General features: G+C 44.0%; 2 protein-coding genes across 2 annotated transcripts in view; both read right to left on the reverse strand.

Moving 5' to 3' along the window:
• Positions 1-1,186: 1,186 nt before the first annotated feature.
• Positions 1,187-13,631, reverse strand: ZC2HC1B (zinc finger C2HC-type containing 1B). The gene is made up of 8 exons (XM_035899869.1): positions 13,614-13,631; positions 13,121-13,181; positions 10,498-10,613; positions 8,321-8,440; positions 7,178-7,316; positions 3,306-3,430; positions 2,130-2,235; positions 1,187-1,269 (listed from the first exon to the last, which is right to left on the reverse strand). The coding sequence occupies exons 1-8, from the start codon at positions 13,629-13,631 to the stop codon at positions 1,187-1,189; spliced, it is 768 nt and encodes a 255-aa protein (XP_035755762.1).
• LTV1 (LTV1 ribosome biogenesis factor) overlaps positions 13,579-15,721 on the reverse strand; it is a 10,687-nt gene continuing 8,544 nt past the window's right edge. The window contains exons 9-11 of the mRNA XM_009644251.2: positions 15,511-15,563; positions 14,564-14,764; positions 13,579-13,949 (exon numbers count right to left, since the gene is read on the reverse strand). Of these exons, the coding sequence (XP_009642546.1) occupies positions 13,836-13,949; positions 14,564-14,764; positions 15,511-15,563 (368 nt within the window). The 3' untranslated portion in view covers positions 13,579-13,835. The remainder of the gene's footprint in view (positions 13,950-14,563; positions 14,765-15,510; positions 15,564-15,721) is intronic.

Here is a 15,721-nt window from a genome sequence, read left to right on the forward strand (position 1 = left end):
TGCCTGTCTCCAGAGGGAGAGATCTGTCTCCTCCCCAAGCCTGTCAAGCCCAGAGTTTCACAGTTCAGTAGCTAAACCTTGAGAATGATGATGGTAGCAGTAAGTCCCTGTTGGTGGTCTGCAAGGTCCTGCGTAACAACCATAAGAGTTACTACACTGTTGACATAGTCACAGGTAATTTGGGGAGTGGAGAACACCAGATGAGACCACTAGGTACTGTCAACAGTTTTTCCTGTAGCTGGCAAAGTCAAGGAGGTAGGTAGAGTTGATGATGGTGCTGTGGACTGAACACTCCTTCCATGCCCATTGCAGACTTCCCCACAGCTGAAGGTACTTTGCCACTGACCAGCAGCAATCAAGGACAGCAAAACTCCACATGGAAGAACCCTACAAAGACTTTGAATGTGAGTCTGTGCAACAGAGTGTTCTGTGTACTTTACTGTTCATCCCATGCTCCAGGCTGACTTACAAGCTCATGTCCTAGGCTCAAAATATCTTGCCAGCTACATGGAATCTGTCTTGGCCACATTCACTGCTAGGATCTCACATTGTGCAGTCATATGCATCTCACAGGGGTGCAAGATGCTGATCTGAGCCATCCCCTTGCACAACAGCACCACAACCACCTTAAGCAGGGGCTGGAAGGCCTTCTCGCTGCTCTGACACGGCTCTGCATGGCCCAAGATGGGAACAACACTGACTGCAAGGTCTGAAGAGCAGAAGCAAACATCATGGGCTGGGAAAATAAACATTGAGGAGAAGGAAGAACCCACCCACAGTCATCCTGACGTAATGGTTACTGAAATGGATCCTGGCATCTTCCTCGCTCAGGCCACAGAAGCACATCATGAGAGCACAAGACCTGCTAGAGAGGTTTGCATTATCAAGCAGCAAATCCTCTCAAGATGCCTGTTTGGGCAGAACACGGTCACTGACTACTCGAGATGGAGCTGCTCCAAACCAAAAGAACATTTAATGCCAAAACGAGTATTCTCAACAGCCTATACTGGGGACATGAGGACCTCTGCAAAAGTTTCCAGTGCAAAATCAATTGCAAAAGCAATCAAACTTCAGTTAATACAAAGAACTTCATACTGCAAACACTGCAACAGGATACTGTATGTACACAAAAGCAAAAAAAAGTCCTTTTATGTTATAATGTTGAAATAAAACAAAAAAATATTTCTTACCCAAACTCTCCTGAAGTTTTTTTTCCAGTAGATACACCCAAAGATTTTCTGGTTTTCTGCTGTATTCTTGGAGAGGTCTCTGCAGATCATTATTTAAAAAATTTATTGGCCATAAAAAATTATAACCTACATCAATTCAGTATAAAACCCAGAAATGTAGGGATCAAAGATACTGACACAAAGAGTGATGTGTATTATCATTCACAGGTTATACTACAAATAACCATTAAAATAACTTTATAAAACACCTTTGAAACATAGTCTGAGTACAGGTCACAATTACTGGCAGCAATGGGTGCTAGCAAACATGTTATCTGGCATCCTCCTTAGAGGGAACTATTTTAGGGATGTGGTGGTGTTAATTTTAAGGTCGAATCAACAGGGGGAAAGTCATATGGAACAAACAACATACAAAGCTTGATGCTTCCTCTAAACGGACTTAAGAAAAGTTAAAGAAGATGGAATAAGTCTTAACATTGAAGATTAAAGGTTATGGGGTCCTTTATGGGACAGAAGGAACCTCACACACCCAGACTGCCTATTTTAGGTCTATCTAGAGATGTCTGTTTGAGGACCTTTAATTGAAAAGGCTAAGAAGCCTCTCCTGGGAAAACACATGGAAACCTCTGTGTATACACTCGGCACAACGGGTCAGGATCACAATTTGGAAAGCCATGCAATATCAACAACATCCACCTGGAAATTTTTGACCCTTCTCATTTCTAACAAGTGTTGTACAGAAACGAGTTCAGGATTTCATGCCAAGGCCTAGACTTGAGGAAAAAAAAGTATTAAAAAAAAAAAAATCACGCTTTTATTATTCTATCAGAAAACTGGATTCCAAAACCTAGGATCTGTTTTAAAAATGCTGCCCTCCACCTCAAATACATTAGAGTTCGTTATAAGAAAAACATAAACATGGCTAAATGAACTCCTTACCTGGCCTAGGTTTGCTTGTATTGGCATCTTCTTGTACTCTCTTCTGAAGTGGTAACGCAGAAGTCATTAAGGTTGGGGGTTTTCTCTGAGTCACTGGTTGCTTGCCCTAGTAAAAGAAGATGCACAATCCACACGACTCTAGCAAGGAGCTTATGGAGCCTGGTGACAACGCTCCAAATCGCTGTTGGAGCAGTGCTAGGAAGGAACAGGGAAAGGGTGCACTCCTCTCCCACTGGGAAGCCATTTTTCCTGCCCAAAATAAATGAAATAAGATTTTCAAACATGAGGAGAGGAGAGGGAGAGGAGAGGGAGAGGAGAGGGAGAGGAGAGGGAGAGGAGAGGGAGAGGAGAGGGAGAGGAGAGGGAGAGGAGAGGGAGAGGAGAGGGAGAGGAGAGGGAGAGGAGAGGGAGAGGAGAGGGAGAGGAGAGGGAGAGGAGAGGGAGAGGAGAGGGAGAGGAGAGGGAGAGGAGAGGGAGAGGAGAGGGAGAGGAGAGGGAGAGGAGAGGGAGAGGAGAGGGAGAGGAGAGGGAGAGGAGAGGGAGAGGAGAGGGAGAGGAGAGGGAGAGGAGAGGGAGAGGAGAGGGAGAGGAGAGGGAGAGGAGAGGGAGAGGAGAGGGAGAGGAGAGAAAATCAGCACTCTCCTAAAGGAACTGTTTACTTGTTTTTTTGTTTGGGTTTTTTTTTTGTATAATAAAATAGAAGCTCACTTCAAGACACTGCCAGTTTGCTCCACTTTTCTGATTCGCCAACGGGGCTTAGCCCTTTGGCCTTGTGCCTGGCGACCAGGGAGTAAATCAGCTATACATTTGCAGGGAACAGCAAACCTGCAAACCGCAGGGAACCCTAATGAACAGAATGAGCTTTCTCTATATAGTGCAAAAGCTGCCAGGTTTCTGCTTCCCTACAGCTGTTACCCCGAAATCCAGCTGCAGAAGAGTCTGAAGAGATAATTGTCCAACCTATTCCTAGTGTCACATTCTGTCACTTTTTATATCAGACAAAGAGCTCCAGCTTTGGGGACCTCCCAGCTGATGTTCAGCATACGTCTTGTCTTAAGAATTTACCAACTTCCCTAGAGTCTTAAGTTTTATATTAATACAGGTCTTTACTCACCATAAACTACAGTTTGGGAAATCTGCCTCCAGGAAAGGACAAGGGTGACTCTGTTTGCTTACCAAAGCCTGTCCGGTGGCCTTTGCAGCAAAGGCGCGGCGGGCAGCTTGTTCTTCACAGAACTTGATGTGCCTCTCTGCTGCAGCCTCATTAAACCTTCGTGAGCAGTGCGGACACTGAATATAGTCTGGTCACGAGAAAGGAACAACTCGCGTCACAGTTTATACGCTACCGGGGAAGAGTTGCCCCGCTTTACTCGAGCGCTCAAGATGTAGTTCAAAACCCAGCTCCATCAGCAGGTGCCCGTGGTGACTTCCCATGAGCTCCCAAAGTACAAACGCAGGAGAACTACGAAAACCTCCTCTAGAAAAGCACTCGGGGTCCCAAAATACATGCTTATGGTATTAACCCAGCAAACAGTAATTGCTTTCAGAAATAAATCCCTGGGGATTAATAAAAGCTGATTTTATTATCTTTGTCCTATTCCCACCCCCAACCTCGCAATTAACATATCTGTAGTAAAAGCAATATTTAGAAATTCCTCGAGTAATCTAAGCCAATGATTTTAAGACTACTTTGCAAGATTGGTCATTAGGATTGTTAGTTGGTTTTGCAAAATCCATTTCCTTTGGACACTGACAAAACACTGCTGAAGAAGTCGTGCCCCGCCAGCTGAGGCAGATGCCGGAGCCAGGTTTCTGGGCACAAAGCGGCATTGCTAAGAATGCACAGCAGTGCTTCCCAGAGTCATTTTTGACAGTCTTACAGTCCTGATCCTGCTAAAAGCTGTCCACCTACATTTATCACTGGTGCAGTCCTACTTGTTTCAATGAATGGTCGGTGTCAACGCAGTCACATTCAGCCCTCGCACCGCCCTTGCTGTCCTCAGACCCTTCCCCCCCACCCCATGCCTTTTATAAAAGCAGCCCAAGCATCCTTATCCTAATATTACAGGTATAGCACCTTTACAAATCATTTCTCCCAGTAACAGCCCAGAAAAGCCGGCCCAAGCAGCCACCAAAAGCCAACCCAGACCAGCAGCGTGGGCAAAATGGATCTGAAGACAGGAGAGGAGGACAAGACAGGGCAGATGCCTGGCTTTGGGGGGGAGCTTGCAGGGGGACCTGGAACTTCAGGGGACAATGGGGAGCTTTGGACTCTATTTGGAGGAAGAGGTGGCTCTATTTGGAGGGGGAATCTCTCTCTCCTCCCCACAATCCATGTGCTTTCTCTCCAGTCCTGTATGTCCAGGATATGCAGTCCTGTAGTATAGGATATACATCCTTATGAGGCCCCTCAGCAATTTGCCTTTCATAAAAAGCAGTTCTCCAACTCCTTTCTCCACAACTACAGCAGCTCTTCTTGCACAGCTCGGTTTCCTCCAAGAGGGAGAAGGAAAGGGAGGGGTCTGCTCTTGGAGTCGGTAGAGTCAGACAAGAAATAACAGTCATTAGAGAATTCAGCAGTGGAAGTTTGGAGAGGAGCTTGACCCCAATCAAGGAAGGAAGATGTGTCCTGCTGCTAATACTGCACTGCTATCATCTAGAAGAGGAGAAAGGCTGAAATCACAGCAGCTGGTTTTGCTATCGGTCACGAATTCCTGCTCTGGAAGCGAGCCTGGAGAGCCCCCCCTTCCCCTCCCTCCTCCGCCTTCCTAACACAGGCGGGACTCCGCTGAGACCCTTTCCAAGATTGCTCCCACATTTCATAAATCACATATCATGAGAAATACAGGCTGTATATGCATCTTTTTGGACCCATAACTTCTAACACAGAGATTTCTGTGCAGAGACCACACCTGGTATTAGTAGTAAACCAGACCCGTCTTTTTCTGACTGGCTTACCCTAACCACACAGGAGAAGGGGACGGTGGAAAAGCCACCACATGGGAGCGGGGAAGCAGTCACATTCACCCTCTGTTGCAGCCTGTGCTAGAACACAGGCTCTCCTCCCAAAGCACTGCCTATTATCAGACCCCAGTCTTGCTGCCTTTAAACCTAAAAGGGACAGTTTGTTTTCTCTTCCTCCCCACCACCTCCGCATTGCACTCCTACTCAGTTTAAGCCAAGAAAGCCAGCTGAAAATCAGAGAGTATGGAGGGAATTAATGTTCATGTTGTGTTGTGCTGGGGGGTGCAAAACTGAAGCCCAGCTGTGGATAATGAGAGGTCATTGCTTTACCAAAGATCAGTACGAGATCAGTACTAAGACAATTAACATATCTGTAGTAAAAGCAATATTTAGAAATTCCTCGAGTAATCTAAGCCAATGATTTTAAGACTACTTTGCAAGATTGGTCATTAGGATTGTTAGTTGGTTTTGCAAAATCCATTTCCTTTGGACACTGACAAAACACTGCTGAAGAAGTCGTGCCCCGCCAGCTGAGGCAGATGCCGGAGCCAGGTTTCTGGGCACAAAGCGGCATTGCTAAGAATGCACAGCAGTGCTTCCCAGAGTCATTTTTGACAGTCTTACAGTCCTGATCCTGCTAAAAGCTGTCCACCTACATTTATCACTGGTGCAGTCCTACTTGTTTCAATGAATGGTCGGTGTCAACGCAGTCACATTCAGCCCTTGCACCGCCCTTGCTGTCCTCAGACCCTTCCCCCCCACCCCATGCCTTTTATAAAAGCAGCCCAAGCATCCTTATCCTAATATTACAGGTATAGCACCTTTACAAATCATTTCTCCCAGTAACAGCCCAGAAAAGCCGGCCCAAGCAGCCACCAAAAGCCAACCCAGACCAGCAGCGTGGGCAAAATGGATCTGAAGACAGGAGAGGAGGACAAGACAGGGCAGATGCCTGGCTTTGGGGGGGAGCTTGCAGGGGGACCTGGAACTTCAGGGGACAATGGGGAGCTTTGGACTCTATTTGGAGGAAGAGGTGGCTCTATTTGGAGGGGGAATCTCTCTCTCCTCCCCACAATCCATGTGCTTTCTCTCCAGTCCTGTATGTCCAGGATATGCAGTCCTGTAGTATAGGATATACATCCTTATGAGGCCCCTCAGCAATTTGCCTTTCATAAAAAGCAGTTCTCCAACTCCTTTCTCCACAACTACAGCAGCTCTTCTTGCACAGCTCGGTTTCCTCCAAGAGGGAGAAGGAAAGGGAGGGGTCTGCTCTTGGAGTCGGTAGAGTCAGACAAGAAATAACAGTCATTAGAGAATTCAGCAGTGGAAGTTTGGAGAGGAGCTTGACCCCAATCAAGGAAGGAAGATGTGTCCTGCTGCTAATACTGCACTGCTATCATCTAGAAGAGGAGAAAGGCTGAAATCACAGCAGCTGGTTTTGCTATCGGTCACGAATTCCTGCTCTGGAAGCGAGCCTGGAGAGCCCCCCCTTCCCCTCCCTCCTCCGCCTTCCTAACACAGGCGGGACTCCGCTGAGACCCTTTCCAAGATTGCTCCCACATTTCATAAATCACATATCATGAGAAATACAGGCTGTATATGCATCTTTTTGGACCCATAACTTCTAACACAGAGATTTCTGTGCAGAGACCACACCTGGTATTAGTAGTAAACCAGACCCGTCTTTTTCTGACTGGCTTACCCTAACCACACAGGAGAAGGGGACGGTGGAAAAGCCACCACATGGGAGCGGGGAAGCAGTCACATTCACCCTCTGTTGCAGCCTGTGCTAGAACACAGGCTCTCCTCCCAAAGCACTGCCTATTATCAGACCCCAGTCTTGCTGCCTTTAAACCTAAAAGGTACAGTTTGTTTTCTCTTCCTCCCCACCACCTCCGCATTGCACTCCTACTCAGTTTAAGCCAAGAAAGCCAGCTGAAAATCAGAGAGTATGGAGGGAATTAATGTTCATGTTGTGTTGTGCTGGGGGGTGCAAAACTGAAGCCCAGCTGTGGATAATGAGAGGTCATTGCTTTACCAAAGATCAGTACGAGATCAGTACTAAGATAAAGTAGACCACAAACCTGGATTGATGCTTGGTGGGGGAGGAGGCGGCAGAGGGTGACCCTCCTTCAGTGCTTTTGTGACTTGCTTGGCTGATCGGATAGCATTAATAAAATCCTCATGGTGCTGCCTCCAGTTAGATTTCTTCCCTGGCTTTTTCTGTAATGGAAATAAAGGAAGACAAAAACTGTATTTCCCCCTTGCAACGGACAGAGAAAAATCTTAGAGTGAGGGTTCTTCCTTTCTGAGGGAAAGGAAAAATGTTACAAGCAAAAGAAATTTGCTTTTCTTGAAAGGCATAGGAAAGCTGATTTAGCCCTTTGCCATCTATTGGCAGCACCAGAAGATGAACAAAGGAACAACGCCCTCCAATAAAACCCTCTGGTCCTGGTAGACCAAAGGGCACTTAAGAGGGAATAGAAAAGACACTATGACAAGTGCCTTCCCTTCTTCTCCACTTGTCAGATGCTTCTTCTTGCTTTAAACCTTCGTACACTTCTGTTTCTTTCCACAACTGATTTTAAAGGACATTTCACAACAGCAGTCTACAAGGATACCAAGTCAGCAGTGATTTGGCATCTCTGGGTAAAATTATATACACATGCGTGTCCATGTGCATTCCCCTCTTCCCCATCAATGCATGAAAAAAATTTTCTTCCAGTAAGAGCTTAAGCCTCTTCCCCTCCAGCTCTATAAAGAAGTTCAATTTAAATACATTTTTAACCCCTTGAGTTCAATAGCAGTGAATCTCCATAGCTTCATCTGTGGAGGATCTGGGGCCACTGACAGCTCTCAGGTTCAACCTGGGGCACTTAGGCACCAACCATCTTGGATCACGCTCTTTCAGATCTAAGTGAAGAGGCAGCTGTCAGAGACTTGCACGGTTTTGAAGATACATACATGAACATTTCTAGAAGAGCAGAGACGCTTACGTGCCTAGAGTAGTCATGACACCCACCGGTTTGGCTTCCGAAAGGAAAAATACTCTCAAACACTAGCAGCCCAAGGAGGGGGGGGGAGGAAAGCATTTGGCACCAAGCCAAGCACATACGTGAGACTCATCCACGACATCCAGGCTTCGTCCCCGAAGGAAACAATAGCGTTACTTACTGAATGAAAGACTTCATACGGAGATAACACACGTGCTTCAATTTCAACTATACCTTTTGCGGGGGCTGCTTCCTCACAGTGGTGATTTCTGTTCCCTGCAGTCTCTGTTTCAAAGAGTTGAAGGGCTTGCGCTTCTTGTTGAAGACTTTCTTGCATATTGGAACATGTCTCAGCTGGGATGCAAAGCAAAAGAGAGGCTTGTGGGTTGAAGTCATGCTTTGTTAATGATGCTTCCTTATGCAGGCTTTTAAATTACTTCTGTTCAGGAGCAGGGAGCTGAAGCAGTATTTGTTTTGGGTTCAGTGTAACTCCTGAAGGAGTTCAGCAAGACTTTAAAGAGCTGTCCAAGTACAGCTGCAGTTTGACACAAGTAAGAAAGAGAAGCCATTTCCAGTTTGTTCTGCTCAGGGATGTGCTGGAGGCCAGCACGAAGAACAACTTGCAGAGAATAAGAGTGGGCCTGTGAACAGGAACAGTCCTGTTGGACTCTCCCCCCGCCCTGTCCCACTTGGTTTTCTTTCTTTCTCGGTTAAGAAGGAGAACAGATGGGGGCTGTTCAAGGGGCTGATATTTACACTATCAGTTCTTTGAGTTTAGATAAGCATCACAGGCTGGAGGCTCCCCTGATAAACAGCAGCACTGTCCATCCCATCAGCGCCAGCCCCAGGCTGAAAGGGAGCAGCAGTTTACCAGTGCATGAAACCTGACAACCCAGGAGGAAAACTGGGGGTAATGCCTGCAGCTCAAAGCAGGGGGAAATTTTAGGTAGGTAGGTAGATATCCAGTGCGGAATTTGTGGAAAAGTCACACCTTACACCAAAGGAGGTTTTAAGATTTGGAAGTGTCTCAGATTTTAGCACTGACCTCACTCTTCTGCAGCAGGATGGCTGGTCCCCTTTGTGAGGAACGCTGTGAAAGCGAGGGCTGAGCTACCTCCTCGCTCAAGTGCTGGAGATCACGCCTATTTGAGCCCATCCATTTGAGCTGGTAAATTAAGGACTCCATTCCTACCTTACTTTGCTTACTCCCTCTTTCCTGTTCTCAGTTGTTCTTCCTGATCTTCTCATTAATCTCTCTATGCCATCCACTCTCTTCCCATATGAGTTAAGCAGCTGCTTGAGCAAGGCACTTGGGTTACAGCTCAGCTGGGCCAAGCAGCACCTCATGCTACCCCAACACACACTTCTACGTTCTCTTTTCTCTTTGAACCTTTCTACACATGTGCTTCAGGTCCTTATCTTCTGTTTCTAGACATTTTTGACAGCAAACCTGAGAGGAGGATTCCTCTGCAGGACCCAGAGGGCCTTGCTCACCGAGGAGCACACTGGTCCTGCGTCACAGGGGCATAGACAGGCAGGAACTTGTATCTCACGCTAGTCATAGCGACAAGAAAATTCCTGCCTCCCCCAAAACACAGATAACTATCTTTTCAAACAATTTTGCTAGATTAAACCATCGTGTTCTTCATGTATCTGATCTGAGAGACCAAACGTGGAACTACCAACGCAGGTTGGTTCCACCTGCATATCAGTGCTCACAGTTACTCAGCTTTCAGCATATTTTTCTTGTCCCTCTTTATTTTTTTTTCTTTCTAAACCAGTTTTTAGTTCTACCGTGGGGCTGACCTGATTTACCACAGAGCCACGGGATCAGTAATGCAAACTGAGGAGGGGAGGGGTGCATGCAGAACCCCCCCTCCCTTGCAGACAAACCCTGCAGGTGGGTTGTGCTAGGCAAACTGTGCAGCCACCCCTTTAGTTCGTAATCCAGGGATCAGGGAGGCCAGGGGGAATCTTTTCATTCACTTCAGCAGGCTTTGGAATAGAGCCTGGTGCCCACATTACGCTGTCAAAGGGACTACTTATCAGATGGTTTATTAGTCTATTTTTCCCAGGAAGCCTGAAATAACAAGTTCTGCCTAGAAACCTGGGACACAAAGGAAGCTTCAGGTTAGTAATTTATGTCTCACCAAGAGCTAATACATTATTTTAAATGTGATATATCGTAAACATCTGGTTTTGGACAAGCAGGTAAACTCACAATAGTTCCATGAACATTAATTGTCTAATCCAGTCCAAAATGAAAGCAGTTATTAAGATCATTTATTCTTTTAAATACGTGTTAAAACCCATTTCTCTACTAGCTGGCACCTCCTTCTTCCCCACTGCTCACCACCCCTTTCAGCTAAATGCACTGACATTCCCATTAAAAAAAAAAAAAAAAGTTTTACCAGAACATCTTGTGCAAAACGTCTTCCACAGGTTGTACAAGGAGCCAGACTTTGACTTCGTGCAGCTGTGTAAAATTCAAACCACGCAAGAGTCTCAGTTAGGCAGTAGAGGATGGCTGGATTACAGCAGGGGCAGCTTTTTGGGCTGAGCCCTTGCTGAAACTGCACTTCGTTGTCAGACAGGGACGTCTATGGGCACGTGCCAGGGCTCCCTTTTGCAGAGCTACCGTATTTATCTCACCCCTGTGAAGCATGAGCTCTCCTTTGCTATGCCAGAGAGCTTTTTATTTTCCACATGACTGCTCAGGTACGTCCTTTCACGACACCATATTTGGTGAGGAGATGATGGAAGACTACCCAGAGTCACTGCTGCCAAAGTTCAGGGACCAGGGCTGGAGAGCAAGCGCAGGCGATCTGCACCCAGACTTGTCCCACTCCGTCCGTGGGCCATCAGGAGCTAGCTCGGGGTCACCCGTTGCTATGCCAGAAAGTAGCAGGCGGCACGCAAGTGTGACACAATTTTTACTCTTAAGGCAGAATGTTTCCATGGCGTGCCAAACAGCATCCCAAGGTGATCTTACGCTGTAGATGTCAAATTTGTGTGGATTTTCTTGTTTTTAAATCAGGTTTGTTTTTTTTTTTTAAATAGGTTTTTAAGTTAAATGGAAAATAGCTTTAAGCCTTTCTGACTCCCATGGCAGTCACATACTCTTGTTTCAGAGCAGGGATGTTACTTGTGTTAAACAAAAACAGCTTTTAGGAGAACTTGAACAATAACAAAGAGCCCTTTTCATGAGACTTGTAACCTACAGAGGGAGAGGCTTCTCATTTGAGTGTTCCTTACCTGCCCTTGCTAAAACAAAAGAAATCCTTGTCTGGCTGAGCAGAAGCAATGTGTGACTGCTTTTGGTTTTTACCTTTTCATTCAGATTTTACCAAACTCTAAGACACAGTGTTTCATTGATTACAAGTGTAGAGGAACAAAGCAACTCTCTATAACGTTTTTGACTCCTAATCCTACCATCTCTGTTTAAATGTCTTTCCACTTTTGCTCCCAAGCTACATCTTTCTGCATGTCTGTGCTTAGTCTTCCTTTCAAGCGTCTTCCTCTGCCTTCCCCATCTCCTTTATTCTGTTCTCATCCCCTCAAGGTTTTGACTGATACAGCTTTTTTTTTTTTTCTCCATAGAATCATAGAATACCAGGTAGGAAGGGACCTCAAGGATCATCTGGTCCAACCTTTCCAAGCAAGAGCATCTAAACAAGATGGCCCTGTCCAGCTGCATCTTGAAAGTGTCCAGTGTGGCGGAGTCAACCACTCCCCTGAGGAGATCATTCCAACGGTTGACTCTTCTCATAGTGAAAAATTTTCCTCTCGTGTTCAGTCAGAATCTTCGTACACAGTATCACTGACTCAGCAACAAGAAGTCAGGAAAAAGGACAAGAAGATCAGTTACTTCAGACACGTACAACAGCAGACAAGTCAAGGACTAGTAAAGAATGCGTGCACTGCCTTTAGTCAAAGATTTTCCTTTTCAGTAAACCACAAAATCGCATTCCACCCAAACCACTGGAGAGCATCCGTTACTCACTTGTTCCACTGAACTCGTTTCCTGGTGTCTGACTCATCCCAACACAATGGTTTCTCAAATTTCCTCTTCTGTGTTCTTGTCAGGAGTCATCAGGACTAGGCAGTCTGGCTTCATTACTCAAAAGCTCACGCTTTAAGTTACCATGCATCGGCAATTACATAATTAACAATTATGACATAGGCAGACCCTGCCTAAGCCCGTGAAACATATGGAAACTAGTACAGATATCGGCTAAATGAAAACCCCGAGACTTGTTCTAATCTTACAGGTGATTTCTACTGATTTGGCTAAGACAGACTCTTGAACAACTTTAGAAAAATGAAGGCTTAATCTAGATGTGAATACTGTATTGACACTTCAGTTTTCTGAGCAGTGATCAAGAGACTTGTAGACTTAAATGCCTATTTATTCCCTTCTCCCCAAACTATGCTACTTTATCAATTAAAATATATTATAAAAGCCTTCTTCCAATAAAAACAAGTAGTTTGAATTGTTGCTGTACATTAAAAGGCCTCACCAGTCCTTCTGTTAGCTCGTCTCCACCTAGCATACACAAAACTATTTAAGGAATATTTAAGATGCTTTGAATTTAGCAGCAGTCAAGCCACTCTACTGAGGTGTTGGTTACTGTGTTCCTTACCAGTTTTTACTGTTTACTTTTACCAGTTTTTAAAACGGTTAACTTTTCACCCAAAGGCAGAAGACTGCTCAGTCTATAGTCCTAAAGATCTAAAGCTAAGAGTTTCTTAGGAATACAGAAGGATTGACTACAAACCCTGTTCATTTCATTCACACGCACAGTACAGAAAGTTAAGCTCACGCCAAGCCTAAAGATACCATCCCTCTGCTCGTCTTCAGAAAGCCTTTGCGACAATTGCAGCGGGTCATAGGTTTGTGTTTCAATGAAACCAAACTGAATGCAAGACCTGAAGAATAATACTTCAGGAAAATCAAGACAATGGCTATCTGCAACATACAATATTTTTCCAAGTATCTGCTGTTTTGTTTGCCATACTACTCAGACCAAGTACCTTCAGCAAAGCAGATTTCAACGGCAACAGTAACGGTCACCGACTGCTGCAACTGCAAGGCCTGTTGCGACAGATTTTATTTGCTAAGAAACGTAACACTCAGGTTAGGTAACAGGGACGTCTAGCCACACAACAGGTTTTCAGACACCTCTGTTTACAAAAGGTTACTTCACATCTTTCATAATAGTGCCCAAGCAATAAATAGCCAACCCAGAAAAAGAACTAAGGAGTGGGTGAAAACTCCTTGACTTAGGAAACCGTGCCATATCAAGGCACTATATTTAACCATCAGTATAAGGGAGAGAAGGCATACATGGATATATTGCTTTGTAAACTGAAATAATTTAATAGAAGAATCTAGTCAGATCAAATCTGTAGGATTCTGCTGATCTGTTGAATACATTCAACAAGTACATATATCAAACTATGTCCAGTGATAGCTTGTAAGAAAAATATTATTTTTAGATTTTTAATAATTTCTACTGTAACAAACCTTTGCAACAGTTGCCATGTCGCTCATGGCAGAAGGGACATCACTAATACATAAAACAATGTATAACCTAATTTCCGAAAGAATGACAAGTTACTGGTTCTTGTTACAGTAATGTCTGAATAGCCCTCTTCCAGCAGCATGGGCAAAGCTGTGAGTTAGCAGTTCCCCCCCTCAATAGAAGTGAAGACTTAAGGATGCTTCCACAACAGTTCCTCGATTTTGTCAAGACAGCTTCAGTCCTTGAATGTTTTGTTTCAGATTGAGCAACTCTTTTTCTTGCCTTGTTTTCTCCAATTTGAAGGCTAGCTTGTTGGCTTTCTTCTCCATTCTGCGTTCCTGTGCATACAAGTAATTACAAATTTACAAAATAGGCAGAACATGCAAAAAGAAACCATTCAAATTAACAGTTCTAGATCATGAAAACAGCAGCAATCTGGACAATATTACTATTTATGGCACTAATTATTAGTAGTCAAATTAATATGCATACCACCAGGATTATCATCTTTAATTAGCTGAAGCTTGTGATATGCTGGCAATTTCTGTTCCTAAATAAAACAACTAGTATATCATTGTGGCCAATTAGATTGTCCACGTTTCTTTGAGAGACTTTTCACTTTGTGTGATCTGAAACATCGTAACTGTTTTCTTTGCTTCCCTAGATAATAAGGAAATATGAGGGCTCCTTCTGAAGTTATATATGTAATAGTGGCCACAATAACAGACCAAAATTTCTATACAGGAAATTAGGATGACAAAATCATGAGGTTAACTTTCTTCCCAGTAGATTTTTTTTTTTTTTAGAAGCAGAAATAATGAGACTTCTGAGACCAACTTTTTCCCATTAATTTCCAGGCACAAGAACAAATGAGCTTTAAAAAAAAGTTTGTAAGACAGAACTAAAATAATAGAACATGGTTTTGCAGGGCTTTATGTAAAATAAGGCGTACCTTTCGCTCCTCTTTTATTGCCTGTTTTCTAGCTTTGCGATCCTCTTTGCTCTCGTCTTTGGATCGGGGCTGTGTCGATGCTCTTGGCAGGTCGCTGCCATTAATCATTTGCATGCGTTCAATCTGCTTTGCAGTAAGACCTTTCTGAGGCAAGACATGTAGGGGAATTCCAGTCTTCTGGGAAATTTTTATTGGTTTGGGCTAAAACAGAAAGCACGTATGCATTAATGGTCCCTATCTTTCTCTCCAAGAAGCGCACATCACACTGCCTAATCAGTATAAAATCGTCAGATTCAGATTTAACAATAATATACTTAAATTTCCTCATACTATTTTCTTCCCTCAGAAAAATGCACATTCATCCCAAAGTAAGAAATCAAACAAACCTCTTAGCAAAATCTGGCCTCCCAGAACAAGTTTCTCCCTTTTATTTAAACATTACTGAAAAAAAAACTTAAGTAGGCCCTTAATATTCCCCTGTAAGGTTTCAAGAAAAAGGTTTCCTTTCAAAATCTCACACATCTGGAACATCAAGCTGTGCTTTGATGATGGAGAACAGCTGGAAGGCCAAAGAACTAGAATAAACTGTTTCAAACTGTAGAAGGGAAATACAAGCCTATTTTCAAGAAAAAAAACCCTGATCTATGGCTGTGAGACACAGATTACACAAAGGTATATCACCGATAACAAGAAAGTAAGTTCCTTGCTCTCTACATTTCTGCCCAGCTATTACAGAAATTTTGAACTTTCTCAATTTTCCTTCTAATAGAAAAAAATATATCCAAACCCTTCTTCAGTGAAGAAGTAATACCAGAGGCTGACACCCTCCCCAAGCCTCTTTTCTGCTCCCTCCTTCTTTTAAAGAGATCTCCATTGAGAAAACAATCACTTTTGTCTCAAATTTTCCCAAGCCAGGTTGTTATTCCGAGTAAACTTAATGATTTTACCTTTGATGGCTCCTTAATAAGTGTTGGGTGATTATATAAATTTGAGTATGTACCTAGGTCATAAAGCAAAGAAAAAAAAATAGTGAGGAAAGGCTTGCAAATAGAAGTTAGGTAAATTTATTATGAATTGTACTACTGTCTAGTCTCTGAAGATACTAAGTTGCAAGAATTAAGTTACCCACACAAAAGCAGTAGTTTTATCTAGCAAGAA

Source organism: Egretta garzetta, unplaced genomic scaffold (genome assembly GCF_000687185.1).
Source record: "Egretta garzetta isolate BGI_Z169 unplaced genomic scaffold, ASM68718v1 scaffold397, whole genome shotgun sequence".
Lineage (NCBI taxonomy): Eukaryota > Metazoa > Chordata > Aves > Pelecaniformes > Ardeidae > Egretta > Egretta garzetta.

What these genes read in the sequence shown, in the direction of transcription:
- ZC2HC1B (XM_035899869.1), bottom strand. An exon ending in TGAAATCTGCTTTGCTGAAG is followed by an intron (nt 10,614 to 13,120) that starts GTACTTGGTCTG and finishes GCTGTAATCCAG; the next exon opens with CCATCCTCTACTGCCTAACT. An exon ending in AGGCCACCGGACAGGCTTTG is followed by an intron (nt 2,236 to 3,305) that starts GTAAGCAAACAG and finishes TTCTTTTACTAG; the next exon opens with GGCAAGCAACCAGTGACTCA.